General features: G+C 25.8%; 1 protein-coding gene across 2 annotated transcripts; it reads right to left on the bottom strand.

Annotated features, from left to right (window-relative positions):
- Positions 1–1,974: 1,974 nt before the first annotated feature.
- Positions 1,975–20,686, bottom strand: LOC122718701 (nuclear hormone receptor FTZ-F1 beta). Of its 2 annotated transcripts, none has more exons than XM_043943964.1 (8): positions 20,054–20,686; positions 8,486–9,029; positions 6,467–6,888; positions 5,808–6,152; positions 4,675–5,356; positions 3,558–4,435; positions 3,181–3,471; positions 1,975–2,897 (listed from the first exon to the last, which is right to left on the bottom strand). In XM_043943964.1, exons 2-7 carry the CDS (start codon positions 8,814–8,816, stop codon positions 3,205–3,207), a joined length of 2,925 nt encoding a protein of 974 aa, XP_043799899.1. In that variant the 5' UTR covers positions 8,817–9,029; positions 20,054–20,686; the 3' UTR covers positions 1,975–2,897; positions 3,181–3,204. The 2 variants fall into 2 exon arrangements, with proteins under 2 accessions (XP_043799899.1, XP_043799900.1); XM_043943965.1 differs by lacking the exon at positions 20,054–20,686 and adding an exon at positions 9,415–9,818.
- Between the last annotated feature and the right edge of the window lie 2,444 nt (positions 20,687–23,130).

Below are 23,130 nucleotides of genomic sequence, written 5' to 3'. Positions count from 1 at the left end.
TTAATTATAATATGTAATAAATATAAAATACACGCATAAAAGATGTAAAAAATATACATATGTATGTTAATATAATTATATTTTTCGATCTTATATTGTTTGATTAATTAAATTCCCTAAAATCAAATAATACAGAATTTTCAATTTAAATCAAACGCAAAAGTTGAAAGCACTGATCCATTTATCATAAATTTTTTTTAAATGGAAAAAAATACATTGATTTTTTGGACTATTTTTTAATCAATTAAAAATGTATCAAAAATTTGATAAGTATTTCGTGAAAGTTCTTTATTAGTTAGTAATTTTAATCAGATTGTCGATTGTTAACCATTCGCTATTTCTACGCAATTTTTATTTATTTAATTTTTTTTGTTAATTCGCATCACAAATTATGAAAAGATTAAATTATTACATTTCATAGAAGGCACAAATATTTCAATGTTTTTCTTTTTATAGTATTCACTATTCATTATTGTATTAATAATAATTTTTCCAACAAAAATATTTCTTGAATGTTAAAAATTTTATTTTAATTCGAATGATGCATATTTCACTATAAAATTTTTTATATTTTAATATAATATATTATTTTTTTTCTTTTTAAAATTATGACGATATTAATAATGATGATACTAAAATAATATTTTCAAAAGTTTCATTTATACATTGATTAATTTAAAAATTAAAAAGAATATGAATTATCAATGTATTATCAATATTTATAATTAGAGATACTTTAATTTTGTTAATTATTTAAATGACTTATTTATAAAAATCTCTTTTTTAAAAAAAGAAAACTTGTTCTCAAAGAAAAAAATCTTTATATATAATTGTAAATAACAGTACAGAAGTTTTTTATCTGTAAACTTTTAAATATATTTTCAAATTTTTCAAATTATTATGAAAAATTGTATCTCAGCGCCATCTGAATTTAAAAATATAATATTAAATGATAAACAAATGAATATTTTGTGAATGAAAAATATAGTAACTTAATATTTCAAAAAATTCAATTTTAAATATATTTTATGCATAAAATATGTATGGTTACAGAATGTTCCATTAAAAATGATAAGTAAGCGATTTGTTTTATTAAAAAATATTTCAAAAATGAATTTTAACTAATTACATTAAAATAAAAAAACTTCATATTAAAATGATTGAAAATATATTAATGATTATTTTCACATGATTGTCTTTTCAGAATAAAAAAAATACTTATTATATATAATTATAAATAAATATTTTTTAAATTTAAAATTTTACAAAAAAATTTATAGAATAATAAAATTTTTCATATTAATAAAAATTATATTTTCTATCATATTTAATAGACACTCTGTATAATAAGATAATTTATAATTTTGCACAAAAAAATTTTTTGTAAAGATGGGAAGACGATTCTTATAGATTAAGTATTGCATGTAATATGAATAAAAAAAAAAAAAATTATTTAATTGTTGTATTAATAGATAGAATAATAATGCGTTGATATGACAGTCTCATTATAGTACCAACGACAGAAATGAGTATTCTTTGTTTTAAAGGAGACTTTAGCTCCATTTCATAATTGATTTTTGTAAAAAATTTTGTATTTATTTTTAAAATATGAAATTGCACCAGCTTACAACTAAAGCGCAATAGTTTTTTGTTATAATTTTATCATAACATCTTTTTTAACAATCATATTAAATGAATAACAAATTACATTTTGATAATGTATTCTATGAATGTAATAGAATTTTTTTAATAAATTATTCGAATTTGTGAATATAATTTTATATTCATTTGATAAGATCTTTAATCACTGGTTTTAACATTCATTACGACGATATATATTTTTTACATAAACATAATAAACTAAACTTAGTTTCTAAATAATAGAATAATCGTAAAATTTTAATAACAAATAAACAATTTTTATAAAAATTCCATAAAAATTTAATTGAATACAATATAATTTGGAAACAAATGTTTTAAAATAAAATTTATTTACAAAAAAAAAAAAAATGATTGCAAATCATTTTTCGCTGTTTAAAAACAGACATATACGTTGGTAAAATCTTTCATCCGTCGTTGGCGTATTATTAAAACATACAGAGAATAAGAAAATGTATTTATATAATAGATAAAAACCATAATGTTTTGACAATATGTTAGCTCGATATTACTACCTATTAATTATTACACGATTAGCTGTTCTATAAGTAAACAATTGGTCGACTCATATTTTAAGTACACTTTTATTACCGGGATATAAGACATTATTTTGTGTCTTATTTTTAAGTAAGCGCAGAACAATATAAAATACTGGTTGTTTTATTATTATAATAATTATCAAGGTTAAAACTCTGTATTTGTCGTTTACTTGAACAAATTGAACCTACCTAATAAAATTTAGCATTTTTATGCTATTTGATATCGATTCTCATACTCTCTTTCACTCTCTCTATCTCTCATTCTTTCTCTCCCTCTCTCTCAATCCTTTTATCTCTGTACATTGATATTATTGTAAAAGTAAATGCTCTGTATCTCTCCTTCGATTATATTTTCAGTCTCTTTTGCAAATATGCATGCTGAACATTTCGAGCTTACCATTAGGCCGCTTCGAAATTCATGTTTCAAGGCGGAATTGCATTACACAATACCTCCATGAAAATATTTTTAATTTAAAAAGAAAGAATAAAAAACAAAAAAAGAGAAAAGAAACATCATTTCTCATTCGCTTTATGCATCAAGCAATCAACCTCTAATTAGTTCTATAAGAATGTAGTCCCTTCACCCAGAACTAATGTATCATGGACCATAATGTTTATAGTTTTGTTTCTATTTTTGTTGCTTCTTGATTATTTAATACATCCGATTCCTTAAGCTTACAGATTTTATAAGCATGGAATCTGGAAAAAAATAATATTTTTATTATAATTTGTATAATAAAAAATTTATTTATTTAAAATTATTATATTTACTATTATGAAATAATATTAATATATTTTTATTTTAGTAGCTTTACAATTTATTAATTATTTATAATAATATGATGTAATAATATGATGATATAACAAAATAAATTAGCATAAAAATTTATCTATTATTGAATTTTTTAAATAAAAAAGATTTCATATTTATAAAATTAATAAATACATTTATTCTATTCAATGAACTTAATAGACAACTTACGGCATTGTTCATTGTAGTAATAATTCAATGATCTCCTCTCAACAATTCCATTAACAAATTAAACGAACTACCTTCTCCTTCAGCACGTTTCGCACTTAACAATTCTTTTCCTGCTTGGCATGTTCTTTGTAAATCTGGAATTCTCAATAGTAATTCACCAAATTTAGCAGGCATCTCTGGGTACCTTGCTATGGTATATTGTTGTAATGCTTGTAAAGCCTTCTCCTGAGATGCTCTAACTTTTTCAGGTTCCTTCAATTCACTTGTATCAGAGGTCAATAACACTATTACCTATATATGATAATTAAATATTATATTAATTTTAAAATCAATAATTTTGACATTCATAAAAGTAATAAAAAAAAAAAAATAATTACCTTCATTGCCACATATTCATACTGATCTACTCGAAGTCTTCGCAAATTATTAGTAAATGCAAGCATCCTCTCGATGCAGGTCGCTAAGCCAAGCTGTCTAGCCTGTTCTAATGTAATCGACTTGCCAAGAGATACTCTAATTTCACCAGGAGTGCTCATGCTCCGAAAACAACATGAAAACAGCAATAACTCGCACCAGGAATTAATTAACAGACAAATCTGATCATCAATTGAAATGTTTTTAAATAAGGGTAAACTCTTACACCATTTCACTATTTTATAGAGACGATGGTCAGCGATGTTACAGAGGTTCGATAAGAAATCAGGATGTTGAGTTGAATTACCATTTGTATTATTAATTTGAGAACTGCTACTAATGGACGTAGCTCGTTGTTCATTACCGACATTAGAAACATTAGAACATGATCTCTCATCTCTTCTGTTATTGGGATTACCGTTTCCTGCGGTTCCATTAGAAGAACATTCAATATTTGAACTCGTATCATTTCCTGTTCCAGCTCCTCCACCATTTCCAACTCCCAATAACATTGCATCATTATTTCTAGTAGTATTTATTCCTCCACTTCCGGTCATACGATCATTATCATTGTAATGCCATAAATGCTCTACATCCATGATGTCTTGTAAAAGTTGTGGTACTACTTGCATTTTATGAGAGTGATTCGAATGATGTCTTGCCGGATAGTGATGTTCATTACCAGTTGGAGCTGGACTACAATTACCTCCAGTAGCTAATTTATCGTTAGCTATGTTACTTGCAGGACTACCAACAAGGCTTGCTGGAAGAGTGTACGTACATTGGTAGGTACTTCTTCCACCCCTGGTGCGATCCTCCCTAATCGCCTCGAGCTTCATACCTATTGATACAATAAAATACAATACAATATGATATTTTGAAAATATTTTAAAAATATTTTGAAAAATATATTTGTAAATTCTTTTAATCTTTTATTGTTTTATTTAAAAAAAAAATAAGAATCTTTGAAAACAAATTAAGATAATATGTAAACATAAAATATGATACAATTTTTTTAAAGTTTTTAATGACATTTAATATTGATCCATAAATTTTATATTTAATTTTCTTTTATCTTACCCATATTGAGGCACTTATCAAATCGGCAGGCGGGGCATTTCTTCCTTGTAGCGACAGTAACGGGACAGCCCGCGCCTCTAAGGCACACATAATTTTTCCGGTTTTGGACGGTGCGTTTGAAAAATCCCTTGCATGACTCGCATGAGAAGATTCCATAATGAAAACCACTAATCTTATCTCCGCAGATTGGACACGGGCTATTAATTAATTGTTGCCTAGTTGAAATACCAGACGGTGCTGATGGTATTCGACAATCTTCTTGATCGTCTGTAGTAGCGTGTCCTTCAGGAGACAATTCAGAACCCGGTGCAGAGGAAGAATAGTGATGAGAAATGGCAGGTGAGGCTGTAGCCGGAAGATGAAGCGGACTTCCTTGAGCAACTTGATGTTGATGATGTTGCGGATGTCTTGGTTGTTGGACGGGTGAATGTGTGGGTGGACTGAGAGAGCCATAGCTGTAACAGCTACTTGAGGCATCTGAATTGTTTCTTGAAAGCGAATGTGACAACGATAAAGATAATGAAGAAGTCGAATTATTGAAACTATGTCGTGACAAAGATAATGATGAAGATGGAACTGGACTTCCTGCTCCTAGAGCAGAATGACGAGCTGCATGAGGACTTTGCGTTGGTGAACTAAATACACTGTATGCGGAATGAATCGCCGAGTCTGGTGATGGTACCTGAAAGATTTTAAAAATATTAGCAATTATGATAATAACATTTTATAATTTATCATGTACTTACATATGAATTTTATTTATTATTATTTATAATTTTTAATTAATAATAACTTTATTTATTCTATGAAATCTTATCTCAGAAGATGTATAAAAATATGTCTTTAAAACTGGTTTATGAAAATATATATAAACAAATTGTTTTAAAAATCATGAAAGAATGAATATGCTATAAAAAAGTTGTAAAATTTTTCAGAAAAATAATAGAATAAATATCAATAATATTAAGTAATTTTTTTTTGTTTAGTTTCTATTTTCTTAACTATTATTTAAATTATATCTAAATATCATATTTTTGTTGTAAACAATACTTAAAAATATGAAATTAAAAATGAAAATATATTTAAATAATGAATTCTAAAATATATATCACTAAGTAAATCAATTATATTACCTGCGATCTTGTGTGGCTATGCTTTGTCAGATGATGTCTAGGATTTAAAACTGGACTATGATTTGGAGTTGAACTATTATAACCACCAAGTAATTTTCCTACAAGAAGAGGCAAATCGTTTTGTTGTGTTTGTTCAAGATTTTCAATGTTGCGTTGTTGTTGTTGTTGTTGTTGTATTTGATGACCATGAGTCAGAGGTAATCCTGTATCATGAAAAGAACCAAATGTAAATCCAGGACTGGATCGGAAATCTGGTTCTGGTTTTATAGGAAATTTCTGCTCTATAGGTCCAGGACTTGCACCACATATTTGAACACCTTCCATTGATGTATCTTCATGTGTATCCTATAATAAAATAAATATAATGATAAAAGGATAATAAATAAATATATACATATTTATTCAATTTTTTATACAATTTTTATATACAATTTCTTAAAAATAATCATATATGCTAAAAAATTCTTAGAATTTTATAATGTTTTACAATTATTTTATCAGTATTTTCAGATTTATTAGTTAAATTCTGTTTTTTTCAATAAACTTCAATTTTTTGAAAAGTCAAATCCTAAATTGTCTCAAAGCAATAATCTGAGAATTAACAATTTTGTTTTATAAAACAACATTGATAAATTTAATAAAGTTACCAAGATACATACTTGATTTGTAATTGTATTGGAAGACATTTCTTGATCAGACAATTCTCCTTCCCAAGACATAGGTCTCTCCGGTTGTTGTTGGGAAACGTCATTCCCATCATAACAACCATTTGCATCTTCTACGTCCCCGTCACCGATTTTTTCACCACTCTGACTAATCGATACATCTCGCTTCTTCTTCGTGCGCAAATTTACTCCTCGGAAGTCAATTTTGCTTATCTCGACATCGCTGTCCTCAGCATCTTCATCTGCCGCATTCTGGCTTAGAACATTAATACCGATGCTCTGCGTACCGGTGTTGTTACCGATTCCCGTAGTAGATACGATATTCGCATTTCCACAGCCTAGTACGGATCCACAGCTTGAAACAACGGACACTGTCACGCCATTCTGGCCGGTGAGATATTTGCATATACCCTTGCCTAAAAAAAAAGATGATTGATTAAATCTCTTTATTAAATTTAATTTATATTTTAAAGAGGGAAAAGTAATAGATATTGTAAATAAAAGTAAAATAGATTTTTGAAATATTAGCAAGTGCGCGATATCTAGTATCTAGTATGGAGGATGTTCTGTAGTGTAGAGAGTAGGAGAAACCGGGGCAAAGCGGAACGGTAAATATCGTTTTATGCAATGCTAGTAGTACTATGTTGTGAGACGTTCTAATAGATATATTACGAAAGGAGAGCAGTCATTAGTGAAAAAAAAGAAAATTATTTAAAATTTTAAAATTGAATAAACAAAACTATTATTTTTAAAGATAATTCAGAGACTTATTAATTTTATTATAAAGAGTTAATTATTCTTGATATTTATCTCAAATAAAATTATTATGATATTATGAATTAACATTGCATAATATTAGAAGTTCAAATATTTCCATTGTTTTTGGTAATATATAGATAATATTTGGGAAAATAATTATTTATTCCATGATATTATTGTTAAATTCTAATTGCAGACAATATAGTAATATTTACGTTTAGTTAACGAAATAATAATTATTAGAACATCGTTATAAACATCTTATTATAAATAAAAAAAATCAATTAGAAATAAGTATATTCAATTCTATTCTTTCTTAGCAAATAATTTCTGATTATGAGAACTATTAAAATCATTAACTTTAATTCAGATTTAATCAAAAATAAAACATTAAAAATTGCTTTCATCTTTCCTAACCCAATTCTTTTTATACTATGCTCTTAAAAATTATATAATATTTTAAAAGAAAAACATAGACTCTAATAATATAATCACAAAATTTAAATTACTTAAATAATGAAATTATATATCATTATAAAAAAAAACTTTTTGATTAGTTGATTAATTATTAATTAAACATATTTAAGTATAAGTGACTAATAATGAGGTTAAGTTTTATCCCAAAAAAAATCAAATAATAATATTTAAAAAATATAATTATTTAAATTAATATGATATCCTAAGTTTTTATTAAAAAGTTGAATAGAAAATTGAATGAGAAAGAAATTTGAATTATATTATTATTTTTTTTATAATTTTCAAAAACATATTAACAAAAATATTAACAAATGATATTAACAAAACTATTACTATAAAAAAAACTTCTTCATTTACTAATTACATAATGTATAAAAATCAATTAATGGCTAACTAAAAATATCAATTTGTAACTTAAAAAAAAAAATCAATCAAATAATAATATTATTAAAATATAATATAAAATATAATAATATTACTAAAATATAGTATAAAATATAATAATATTACTAAAATATATATAAAATATTATTATTACTATATATATTATATTATACTATACTATATTACTATATAATATTATAATATAATAATATTATACAGTAATATTATAATATTATAATATATTATAACATACTATATTACTACAATATTATTATTTAAAATATAAATATGAAACTTTATAAAAAAAATTGAATATGAATGTGAAAGAAATTCGGATTATTTTTTTTTTTCAATATGACTTCAAAAGGATAGATACATAATAAAAAAGATTACCATCGTGCATATCCTGATTAGGTGGTACGTTGATCGTTGTGACAGAGACATTTTTCCCAGTCTCAGAGGAGCGAGCCGCAGTGATCGTACATCCACCGGGGGTCGAGGAACAGCAGCTGGTCGAAGTGGGCGAAGTGGTGGTCGCCAGGGAGGAGGTAGAGGTGGTGCACGAGGCAGAGACGGAGGCGGAGTTGTCTGACGCGGTGGAGCCGGTGGACGAGGAAGTCGCGGTGCAAGAGTTCGTCTTCCAAGACTGCGAGGCTGGCCACCAACCGGAACCCGGTCCCGGACCCGGTCCTGGGCCTTCGCTGGGCCCGTTTTGCTCCGACATCCTCAGCTGGTTAATTTGCCGCACGCTCGTGACGCGACTCGGTGTGTTTGAACGATCGCGAAACTTTGCGGCATCCTGGAAACAACCTTTTTGACTGCGCTACCTACTTTTCACAACTATTCCGATATAATAACAATTTCTAATTTTTCATCCGATCTGGATGTCTATCGATCATAGTAAGTTCAAACATTTGTCAGATTGATGCTTGTGTGCCTGTGAACAGAAAAATAAGAATTTATGTATAAAATAGATTTACCGAATATATTTTTAATTATATATATTGTATAATATACAAAGAATAGCAAATATATGATATCTACATTAATATGCAAAAGTAAGATATATGAGATAAATTTGTAAAAAAAAAAAAATTTAAAAGAAGTTTATATAAATCATGATCATGATAGAAAAATTAAGTTTAATATCTAGAACAAATATAAAATTAAATATATGAAAATGAAAAAAAAGTATAATTTTCAATTTTCAAGATGATATCAAATTTTATTTCGAGATACGTCAGAAGAAAGTGCATCCAGGTGCACGAAAAGCGTTTACTGAACGTGTCTGGGAAACAGAGCTTATAGAAGCGGTCACACACATCTAAGTTCCGCTAGTATGCACTGACGGCCGTCCCGCAAGGCCGGTCCACTTCCGGTCCCGGAGAGCCACCGATCGACCTTCGTGCGGAAACGCAAACGCGCTTCGTAGTTGTACCTTTTGTTTGTAACTGATCACGCAATACGATATAACACACCAAGCAAGGAAAAACCGGTACAAAATTGCGCTCTTTGTCCGTTACGTCTGCTCGATGCGTCAACACCGTTAATTATTTCCAGACGATAGTGTAACACTTAGCTTTACTACGTGTTCTAAGCGATAAAAATTTAACATTTTACTGGGTGTGATTATCTATGAATAATAACTGCTGGGAATTTGAAATATTGTTTAAGAAAGATTGCAAAGTTTTTTTTATAAAATCATTATATTTATTATATTTTTTTTTTATTTTACGAGAGAAAAAATTTTTTTAAGAAATTAGAAGAAAATCCGTTTTCTTAAAAATCATATTATAACATCTATATATACGATAATAATTATAAATATTATTAATTTGAAACGTAAAAATTATTTTTTATTTTTAATATTTTATTTTAATATTTGTTGTTACGTTATTAAAACTTATAAATATTAAGAAATATATAACAAAACTATCATTGGTTGTTAAATAACAATCATTATACAACATAAAATTTTAATGGAAAACTCATTTTTATGTTAGTACATTTATATAATAAAATATTCTTTCAACGATTTTGTCGAAAATTAATGATGAAAGATATTGTTAGTATGATATTAGAATAAGTTTCTTATGAGCGTAATAAATCTAAGACTAAGAAAATGGGAAGAATTAAATTGTAAGAAGAAGAAGCATTACGCGGCTTCTTCTCGGAGGTTCGTAAAGGCCACGACGATGGTAGTTACAGACTATGGCTGCGACGCCGACGGTAAGGTCAAGGCCCTCTGCAATCGCCCTACCCAACTCTAATGTACCTTCGTGGTCACGTGACGCGATTCAAGGTCTTTTCTCCCTACTCTGACTGGCGCACCGACCACGCCACTGCCATCCACTACGATGCACCAAGATTGCTCTTTTTCGTATATTTGGACGAATGTAACCTTGCGACGTTTTACCTTTCTTGAAAACTTCAAAAGACATTCTCGTCCGGATCATTTTCAATTCTTCATTCTGCTAATCAGATTCAACGATTTTTATTGTAACTTAACCTCAAATGAGAATTTTCTAATTTCTATATATATATATATATATGTTATAATTTCAAAATTGATGGTAAGTAATTTATATTAATTAATAATTATATTTAAATCGATAAATATAAATTATTATTATATTTGAAAGGATTACATATGGTTTTTTTATAGTATATCAAAACGTGTTGCAAATAGTTGTGAGTCAATGACATTGCTTATAGACGACCTGCATAAAATTTGATGTCCAATGCACTAAACATTGTAGAAACAGAATTGCAATTTTTAATTTAATATTATTAATAATTAATGAAAAAATAATTATATATAATATTGAATGTATCTTTCTTCATATATAATAAATTTTAATTATCAATTTAATAATGTTGCTAAATTTATACATAAATAACTAATTATGATATTAATATGTTATTCTCAAAAATTATTATTAATTTAAATGATAAAGAATGGAAAAATTTATTGATTAGATAATTATTATTTTATTTTTTTATATTTATTAGTAAATATATTGATATCTTACAATTTATTCCATTTTTATTATGTGTTATAAACTTGCATTGAAAAAAAAATATAGAATTGATTTTATAAAATCATCAATTAAATTTTAATTTATAAATTTTGGTTAAAAATTTTACATTGAGAAAAGATATTATTATTTAAAAATTTTCTCATTAAAAAATTTTTTCAATCAATAAAAATTTATTTATCGGAAAATTGCAGGTCTTTGTTAAAATATACATTAGATTATTCTATCATGTGATATTATGTTCACATCTCGATAGGTATAAGCATGGCAGGTGACGCGGAAGAGGGATCGATGACCTTAAGAGTACACGCTGGCTCTATTTTGAGCAGGTCGTATATACCATAGACCCCGATTAAGACACAGAATGACCATGAAAGAAGTATGAAGAACTATGTTTATTTTCCTATTACGTTAACCTCGTCACTGTCAACGACACAAATAAAATATATTAACCACATCATTTGTTAAGAAAATCATTTTTGAAGAAAACAATAATCATTAAATGTCATGATCATTATTAATAGAAAAATTAATAAATAAAATATTTTTCTATGCTATACACGATAGTACAAAAATATGTTAATTTATTTTAAAAATATTTCCGCATTTTCGTTCAAATTTATTAAAAAAAAAAAATCAATAATATTTAATCATGTCATATGATAAATTATATACTTTAAAAATTGCAAAGTAACATACCAATATGTTATTTTATTTTTGAAAATCGCATAATTTTCAGTTGATCATTTAAATATCGAATTGGCCATTAATCATTCTAGCTTTCACAATTTCGCATTGGTTACCTGTGAGAGGTAAATTTTAATTATCAAATAAAGTATGTTTCGTGGAAATGCATATCGACAACGTGAGAGGTTGTTCCTATCGGGAACAGTGTATACTTTCTAAAGCGATATTAACGAAGGATAAACGAGTGTAACGGACATTTGACTTCGATATAAAGTACCAACATAAGTTAATCACGTAAGTCACGAGTTTACTCAATATAAATACTTTGCACAAATCAAATAAACTCATCAGATGAAATTCGAATTCATATAGCAAGAATAAATATATTTCTTTAAACAAAAATTATATATATACATATATTTTTCTTATTGTATTAAAATTAAAAGGAAAATATTATATTTGAAAATACAATAGAAAAATACTTCAAGATTGGTTAAAATATATTAATAATAAATAATAATAAAAAAATTTATTTTTAAAATTATTTTTTATAAATTTTATTTAAATTTCAAAGTGTTTAGCAATAAAGCAAATAGAAATGCGATCGAAAAAATTTTCCTATTTCATATAATGGATTTTTTATTACTTCTATCGACCGATAATAATGCGCGATAATTGTACATTTACATGACTGTCCGTTACACAATGATCATGTTAAGGTATTTCATAGAAGCTTTCCTCGTCTCCATAGTCGCGTTCCAAGTATAAAAAGTACTGGATTTGACGTGGAATCTCTCTCCCTCTCTTTCTCTATTTCACTGGAAGCTAGGCGCGGGTTTTCCTTTCACCTGGGCCAGTGAGCTCGACAAACCCAACTACGCATACGTTTAAATATCTCGTTGAATGTGCATACGTACTTAACTTTACACATATTTTCTGATTACGCACATTTTATAAATGCGCATTTTCTTAGATTGTAATTTTTAACATTGATAGAATTTCTGTATATATTCTCGAATGCATATATTTAATTATCAATTATAAATCAAATTCATTATGTAAAACTATTAAAAAATATATCATGATAAAAAAAATCATTGAAGAAAATTATAAAATCATAAATTCTAATAAAAATCTTTTTATTAGAATGATATTGGATAAAGAATCAATGCACGTTTTTATTATTTCAATATGTGAATATTAGTTTTAATTAAATACTTTATCCATTTTTGTGCAATTTGACCTTTATTTATTATAGTGATATTAAAATGAAAAATATGAAAACACTTTTACAATTCAAATAATATAATCTATATTTTTATAACTTCTTTATATCTCATATTCCTCGATTGATTAGTGAAGTTGAAAATTGCTAAAGATATCATCGATGTTAAATAGTGATAAAAGTAAAACTGTTATCTATCTACTATGTAGTCGAATCTAAAAATAATATAATATAATATATATTATATTACATTCGTTATTAAACTTCTGTATAATTTATTATTTAATGTATTTATATATATATATGTATATATATATGTATATATATATATATATATATATTTTAATATGTATTTATTATAATAAATACGTAAAGAATTAATCGAAATTTACTTTCGTTATTATTCTTGCATCACGTTCCAGATCATTGTCGAATGATAAAACATGAGCATGAAAAAATGAAAACGTCGCGACATCTAGATAAAACATTTGAGATTACGTAAAAATACCAATAATGTTCATTTTTCATTTATCGGATACGATACCTCGACACGAAGTTAGGTATATGAACATACCGATCGAGAATACTCTGGTCTGGTCTGGGTGTCAATTAAAATTATTATAGCCGGTCGAGAAGCATTTTTGAGCAACATCAAGAACCGGTTCGGTTCGGGATCGGCTGCAACAGCCAGCTACCGTCGTCTCGTATATACATTGCCGCATTTTGTTTTCGCTTACCTCAATGAGATCGCGTCGAATTGGCTTTATGTTAGAAAAAAATTGTATTTGTGATATAGAACAGTCGATAATGACATATAATAAACTGGATAATTCTTTCGATAATTCGAATCGAACAAGTATCATAATGATCACTAAGATTTATAAACAAAAAAATTTAATGAAATTTCGAAACAATACAATACTATATTTAATTATAATATAAATATAAATATAAATATAAAAAATTTTTATGGATAAATTTATGAATTTAATTAGACATTATTTTTACAGAATGTTTCGTTTAATTTTTGGATAAATAATCATATCTTTTATATAAATAAATTTTATTAATTTATTTATCTAACTTAATTTAATATGTTTGATTTGATGTCTTTTGAACAATAGTAGAAATTCTTTTCCTATTAATTTTATAAATTAGAGATACATAAATTACAAATACATATATATATTTCATTCGAACAAAATTTACACAATTCTATATGCTATTTGCAATAAAAAACAAAATTTGTGAGAAAATGATAATTTTCTGTTATTTTATTTGTTAATATTTTTCCATTATTCTTCTATTTTCAAATTTACATAAAAATCAATTAAATCTTACCTTGCATTTCTATTTATAATTTTTAAATTTCAACTTTCCCTTCTATACATAAATTTATTCATATCAATTAGCAACTAATTACATTTATAACGGTATGTCTATTAAGTTGAAAATATATATATGATCATACAGTATCATGCATGTTTTCATATGTACCAATCACCATATTGAATACATTAAAGAGTTTTCAGCGACCTCTGAAATGTAATATTCGCATATTTATAATTGATGTAACAATTCTGGATCAAAACCTTGAATTAAACATTTTCCACCAACATATGTAAAGACAGTGCGAAATGTTTCTTTTAAAACGAATATATATTTACAAACATATGAGATGATTACAAACGTGCATATATTTTCTTATACGAAGTATATATATCCACAATCTTCACAATACCTTAAACATATACGAAAGAATGTTGATTCTTTCGTTCAAAAAGATTATCGATGTATATTATATATTATCTAGTATGCGTATCTATTATTTATTATAATATCTATTATAAATCTATTATAATATCTATTATAAAAAACTATTTCATGCATAAAAATATCATTATTAATTAACAATGAAATTTGAAATCATGAAGTTAAGTAATAAATACTATAACTAGTGACATCTAGCGGCTGCGCATGCACAATTATTATATTGAATAGATAGGAAACTAAATGAATGTAGAATTGAAAAAAAAATTTGATTAAGTGACGTAGTGACTTGGAAAAATTAGTTTGAGAAAAGAAATAAGAGGAAGAAAAGAGGAAGATCGCTGTCGAGTAATAAATGTTGAGGTGCGGCTGGGCAAGTACGGGAAAGGTTCATCAATATTCATAAGTCGCACTAGGTCTATCCGTGTCTCAAGGATCCAGGGAGTTTCCAGTACACACTCTTTCTCTCTGTCTCTTTTTTTCTTTTTCACATGCAGGGTGTGGAACTATATATATGCAATGAAAGCCATTTATGCGACATAGAATTCTCTACGTAATATGCACATATGCGCACATACCTACTTACATTGCATTCTATATCTATACATTGTCATATCGCATTACTGTTTTCGTGTTGCTGTATATGTATGGAGAAAAAATGCATTTAGATATCTCTTTCTACATCAGGCCTGATAAAATGACAAAGTAAACAAGTCGAATAGTGTGTAATATTAATCATGCATTCAAATATGAAAATATTTTTTACAGATTATTTTTAATTATGGAATGAGATCATTTTCATCAATATTTTCAAAAAATTTATAATTTTAAAATAAAAGTTTATCTTTTCATCATACTAACTTAATTCAAAATAAACATATTTATAAATAATTGTAATTATAATTATAATTAATATAAATTATTTCACCAATTTCGATAGTTTTAAAACATTATGTCAAAGTCAATATTTTCAACAGTTTTTTTTTATATAAATTGGTTTTAATTTTTGAAGTATCAGAAAAATTTTTCGTAACTAAATGTAATTCTAAATCTAAATCTATTCTAAGTCTTAGTAATATAGTATGTAGTATTGAAAATATTTTTGTGTTATTATATTATAAATAAATAATTTAAAATTCCTTATTCTTGTCATATTTATAATATAATTTTTGATTAATTTTCTTATTTTATGAGATATTAAAATTGTCAAATAATTTATAATCTAATAAGTTTCATGCAATAAAATCATTTGTTTCTAATTTTTTCAATACACCTTGTATAGGTTAATGTTTTTCATATTCGTTTACTTTTATATATATTATATGCATATTCGCATAATACATATATCATGACAGTCCGTGTATGCATATGTAATGTATACACTCTGCGGTTGTGATAAGATCGAGAAGCTTGCGCAATCTCGAGTAGCGATTACTAACAGTATCATGGACAGACCCCTCGTTGTCACTACTAATGGATTTTACCTGTGTATTATATCTGTATAAACGAAATCTTGTCTTAAAAAATTTAAGATACAAATAAATTTGTAATAGAAATTAAACTTTTCAATAGTTTCAGAAATATTTCAAACAATAATTCTTTCAATTTGCAATACAATATTTTTGTCATATTTTAAAGGTTAGGTCAATTTGACACTTTTATTATTTGATATAAACACATATCATTAAATTTTTATTTCTTTTTGATTTAATTTATTTTCATTTGAAAATGAAACGATAATACAAAAGTTAAAAAAATATTTTTTACTTTAAAAATTTATTTTATATTTATAAAAATAAAATATTTTATAAATATATGTTGTTGAAAATCCACAATGACTTCAAAGTAATTTATGATGCTTTGAGGAAGTCGATTATAAATTTATCGAAAATGTCAGATAAGAATTCATGATTCTGTAAAATTTTCGTAATTTATCATAATACGAAGTAAATGAATAATTCTTGCAGGTAATTATAATCTTACAGGTAATTTCGTATGTAATTTTATGTTTTGTAATTTATTACAAATAAACAAAACTCATTTAATAAGTTAATACAGATTCTTATATATGAATTTATTTAAATGAATAGTGCTTACGGATTTTTTTTGCAAAGTTTATATAAAATAGTTTTTATAAAATATATTCATCCAAAAAAAATTTATAATATAATAAGTTTTCATATTATAAGTTATAAAAAATATTTTATATATAATATAATTATATAATAAGCATAATTTTGTAATTTTTCTTAATTTTGTAATATAAGTTAATATAAATATTTTCACATTTTTATAGTTTATATTTTAATAATTATATAATAAGTGATTATATAATTATATAATAATGGTTTTTGAAAATTATTTTTATTTTTTTCTATATTATTAGAATATTTCATTGATAATTTAGATATTATTAATTGCAGGTAACATGAGAAATTTTAATTTCTTATAATTATTATAAAAAATTTCCTATAATTATTGATATAAATAAAATTTTATGTTTTTTTTCAAGAAGAATATTTGTAAAATCGAATATATTTTTTATAAATTTTTGTTAAGTATAATAAAAACTTACATTAACATCTTATCATTAAATTGAAATCATTTGATCATTGAATCATTTTGAAATTATTTGTTAAAAAAATCATAATTAATATAAATAAAATAATAATAATTAAATGATAAAGAGAAGTATTAATGCTCAATTTTGTGTCAATAGCATCATTACTGACTGTATTCATGTATACCGCTATAGGCTAATGCCCCATCCATTTGATCCCGTTTCCTTTTTTCTGTAACAGTCAGTCTCGAGCCAGCGATTTTCTCGTGCTCCTCTACTTCTATTCTACCTTCCCTTCCTCTCCTCCCCATCGTTTTCATTTATATTTCTCGACTTACTCAGTTATTTCCATATTCTATTTAAACAATAAATCAAATAATATATTTGTTTATTTAACAAGAATATTTTTTCTAAATCACTATTAATTGATAATTATATGTTATATTTTTTGAATTAAACAGATTAAATTAAATTGAAAAATTTGATACAAATGAAAAAAATAATATTAAACATGATATTATTTATATAAAATGTTATTATTGTAAATTATTTAGATTTTGCACACAGATATAAATAAAACAGTGAAATAATTATAATATTTTAATTTACAAATAATAATTTTAAAAAAGATATTTTATCAATTTGAGCGATTTTTTTATTATAAAAAGTGTATTATAAATATAAAATGAGAAAGGAAAATTAGAAATAGATTAAAACAAGAAAAACGGATGTTAAGATAAAAAAAACGTAAAAAAAACTGTAATGATTGTCTAATTTAATCTATATCCTTTATCCTTATATCATTAGATATAGTTTTTAGATATCGAATTTTATAAGTTTGAAATTTTCATTAACGAACATTAATTAAAATCCAATATGAAGCAACTATAAATAGAATGTTAGACTTTTGTTCGAAGTTCCTTGATCAAAGATAACTTGTTTACGTGTTAGAATTCGCATTCGACCTTCGATTTGATAACGTTAGGATAACGTTCCGATGAGAATGCATTTATCATCGCAAAACGAATCGATTAAATCCGACTCATATAAGATTTCATATGATTATTCTTTCTAATACAAAAAAAATAATAATAAAAAAAAAATGAAATATTAAATTATGTAATATTAAAAAGAAAACTAGAAAGAAAAGAAAACAAATTTTCTAAGAGTATTTTATTATTCTTTCTATATTTATATATTTTTAAAATATTGCTTTTTATGTTTTATTTTTATAATTTTTCATAATTTTGAAAAATAATGTTATAATATGTAAAATACATAATTTGAATAAAAATAAACTATTTTTGTACTTTCATTCATTGTTAATTCTATTAATTAAAATATAATTGGCACTACAATTCTTTCTGTTCACATATTATAAAATCACATATTATAAAATTTATTGTAGTGATATAAATCGAATTTACGTATTATTAATATGAATATGAATATGTTAATATGAATATGTTAAGTCACAATATGAAAATGTTAAATTTCAACAATGAATTAACAAAATATCTTTATAGATACGAAACGAGATAACTTGTCTCCTTGGATTAACGGGTTCACTTGGAACATAAAACGTCCTTATGCAGCGCGTTACGAGAAAAAGAAGTGCACGCGCGATCGAAGAAAATTCCCAAGCACAAGAATCTCGCGTTGAGGAGCACTGATCTGCAGTGTATATCGTGTATTACCTATAGTGGGGATGGAGGTGAAGAGTGTAAGAGGAGAGTATGGAGGGGCTCAAGGCCGGTCACGCTGTCAAGCCAGAAAGCCTGCGCGCCGAAATATCAACATGATTGTCCAAGTCGGTTAGCCTCGCTTGCTGCTCCGATTACCTCGCTTGTTCGTAGACACGCGGCTATATCACGTTCTCGTTCTCATCGCGTTCCCGACACGAAAGCCGTGTAATCATGAAAAATTTGTGTCAACTTCTTTCCCTTGAATCAATAAATTGATATATGAAAATATAGAAAAAGGGCGGACAGAAGTGAAAAAAACGACGAAGTTTAAATTGTGAAGCAGAGAAAAGGAAGAAAATCGACTTTTGGACAGGTGGTACGAACACGGAGGCTGACAGCTGATAGTTCGTGACTCTTGTATCGAGGGAAGTTACGAAACTCGTTACCACGAGAAAGGCTATGACACGGTCTTGCAGGAAAGAAGCGGAATATGTCGGTGTATGAGAACGTATGTGTGCGAGTGCCTTCGCGGCTCGCAGCCGAGAAAGAGAAAGAGGAAAAGAACGTAAAGAGACAAAAGGGAGAGACGCCAAAAGGAAGAAACAGAGAAAGAAAAAGAAAGAAAAAGATCGGTAATCAATCAGCGATTAATCGATCTACGATTGAAATTCATCGCAGCGATTCGATATCATAGTATCGAGAGTCTCTGGATAAAGCTAGGCTGATAAAGTTAAAACGATTTTCTATCGATGAGAACACGTTCGCGACGAAAAAAAATCAAGCAAAGAATGAGATGAGAAAAGGGGGGAAGAAAGAGAGAAGAAAAGAAAAGAGAGAAAAAGAACGATGAAAGGAAAGGGGATAACGAGGAGGAGGAGGGAGTCGAGGGGTCATCGGGAAACATAACCTCTGTACGCGCAACGTTCGAATAGCCGACTAAACAATTTTCGATTTTACCTTTGCTTCCATACACTTCCGTGTATCGCGTTTCCTTACCTTATGTTTCGTGCAATTCGACAACCGCAACGAGGATTGTCTAAAGCATTCGGGTTGAAAGGCAGCGTCTGGGACACGACAATCTTGACAGTTTTCCACAATGATATATAACTCGGCTGGTACAGTTTTTTCGGCTAGCACACGAGGATAGATAGGCCGATAGATCACACAACACTACTATCGACACTTTCGATATGCGACACTATGGTAGATGTGCAATCGGGCGTCTTCGGACGAAGTAACAGGCAACCGAAAGAGCTTGGCACACCTTCGCGTCACGTTACAACGAGTTACAACGAGCCACGGGCAGCTACAGGCACGGGCTACCTCGGACTCTCCGTCTCCGTCTCCGCTGTTGACTGGTGGCTACGACTACCTCACACCACAAGCTCGTCTCGTACCTGTGTCTCTCTTTCTCTCTTTTTCTCTTTCTATGCTCGTGTTCAGAGCCAGTACCAATAGTACAGTGCATCACCACCAGATGGACGACGTTGTCGCGCGTCGATGTACTATAATATAGCGATTCCTTATGAAATTGATTTGAAATGATATTCAAAAAACGTTCATAAAACGAAAGAAACTTTAAAAATTATTTCATTCGCATTTCATTGATTATTTTAATTAATGGATTCATCAAGATATCTTGTATTAAAATAAATTAATACAACAATGAATGAAATGAAATGTCATAATTAAATATTTTTCAAATAAAAATGGAATTATATTCCTTTATATAATAAATATTTAATGTATTTAAAAATTTATAAATATCATAATAATTGATAAAATAAAATATTTAATAAAAAAACAAATTAAATGAATAGTATATTGCTGCAAGAAAATTAATTGTTAAACAATGAATAAACTGTACGTTAATTAAATATTAATAATAATTTTCTCTATTAAAATATTTTTTTTTAACATTTTATTATCATTAATATATTAGTAACTAAAAATATAAAAAATAATTAAAAAATATTTTTAATTATTGATACTAATATTAATATTAATTAATAAATAATAACTTTATTAATAACCTATTTAATTAACAATGATAGATTGATATTTTTTATTTATCTTTTGAGATATTTTCATATTATTTGTTAAATACGTTATATTCAAATAATCTTTAGAACCAACTTTGTAGTTTTAATTAAGAAGTATCCAAAAGAAATGAATATATCATATAGAAGCATGTTTCCAATATGGCGACGCGCAATTTGATCTAACCGGAACGTTGCGTATAAATCGAACGTATGCTTCGTTAATCATCTTTTAAAATATTTTTTTTTTTATTAATATCATTTATTCTGAGATTTTAGTGGAATAAAAGAAATTAGAGAAATATTATATATAATTAATTTTTCCCAGTGTTTATTCACAAGGAGATTACGTATGTATTTTTGATCGATAAAATATAATTAAGAATTTTTCAGTTTGTTTTATGATTTTATTTTTGAAACAAATTACAATTTTATTCATATATTTGATTGACTAATAAAATCTATTAATTTTATTTTTACAGTAATGTTTTATAGTAATATAAAATAGTAATATATTACTATAAAACATATTACTATTATAGTAATGATTTTACAATATAATTATTTAAAAATTTTTTTACTAATTAATTTTTTTACTTTATTTGTATTTTGTAATATTAGATATATAAAATATTTACATATTTTGAAACGAAAGTCATTTTAAATAATATTCAAAAATTGAATTAATTAATTATATACATTTTTTTTTATTACAAATTTGAGAATGTATTTGTTACTAATTAGTAATCAGAAAATCTTTATTTATTATTATTCAATATTCGAAATAACTAAAGAATACAAAAATAATTAAATATGAAATGATTATTAAATGTCTAAAAAATAATCATTTGAAAAAAAAGAAATAGTAAAAATCATATATAAATTCAATATCAAATGGAATTCAATGATATTTATCTTCTTTATAATTATATTTTTTATTTTATTTTTAGGATTAAATTAAAAATAAATAATAGATAAAAAATAAAGAAATAAATAAATTTAGTTTATAAAAAAAAAGATTACACTTCATCTCAATTTATGAATTTATTTATCATTATTCCAAGAATAATTAATTTTATCATGGATCTCTAAAATTTGATAAACAAGATTTAAATTTTTATGTATTAATTTCAGAAAAATTAAAATAAAAAATATAATATATATATAACACTCAGTTGTGTGGCATAAAGTCAGGTAAACGTAAATGATCGTAGTTCAATGCTCGAGACTGACCGGGGTCGCCAAAGCATTTTCCTTTAGCTCCGCTTGACAGCGATTGGCATCTATAATTCTCGGCGGTGTGGCAAAAAAGTTACGGAATGCGTTTGATTCGAACCTGTTTAAACGCGTTTCAGGAAACATGAACTAATCTTTTTCACTCTTTATAACAATATCTATTTTTTATTTAAGTAATTCGAACAAATATGAATAAATTGTATAATTATATAATTTTTTAATTATTAAAGAAACGATAAAAAGAAGAAAGAGGTTAATTTTATTGATAAACTAATTTTCCAATCAAATTTTGTGAATTCTTATATGAATAAATAAAAAAAAATACATATACAAATTTGTTTTTAAAACTGTTTTTGTATTTTTACAATTTTTTATTATTTTATCATATGATTATATTTATAATTGTATTTGATTTTAAAGGATTTATAGATTTATATATAAAATTCTAAATTTATTTTGAAAATAAAAATCTAGAAAAATTTAAAATACATTGAAAAAATAATTTTGAAGTTGAAATATTTTATTAAAAGTTAAATATTTTATTATATTATATTATAAAATGTAAAAATGAATTTAGATTTTTCAATCAAGACTTATAATTAATTAAATGCATGTATTTCAATTAATTTTATTAATTGTATTAATAGAATAAATTAAAAATTAAAAAAATAGGATACTTTGATACATGACAATTAATTATAATTATATAATGAAACAGAAAATAATAGTTTCATCTAAAAAAAACAAAATTATATGCATTATTTTAAATTTGATCTATGATTTAATAAACTTTTTGTT

This window comes from Apis laboriosa, unplaced genomic scaffold (genome assembly GCF_014066325.1).
Source record: "Apis laboriosa isolate Shangri-la unplaced genomic scaffold, ASM1406632v1 scaffold68_cov148, whole genome shotgun sequence".
Taxonomy (NCBI): domain Eukaryota; kingdom Metazoa; phylum Arthropoda; class Insecta; order Hymenoptera; family Apidae; genus Apis; species Apis laboriosa.
The sequence above is the reverse complement of the archived record's forward strand: the minus strand, read 5'-3'. Positions and strand labels throughout refer to the sequence as shown.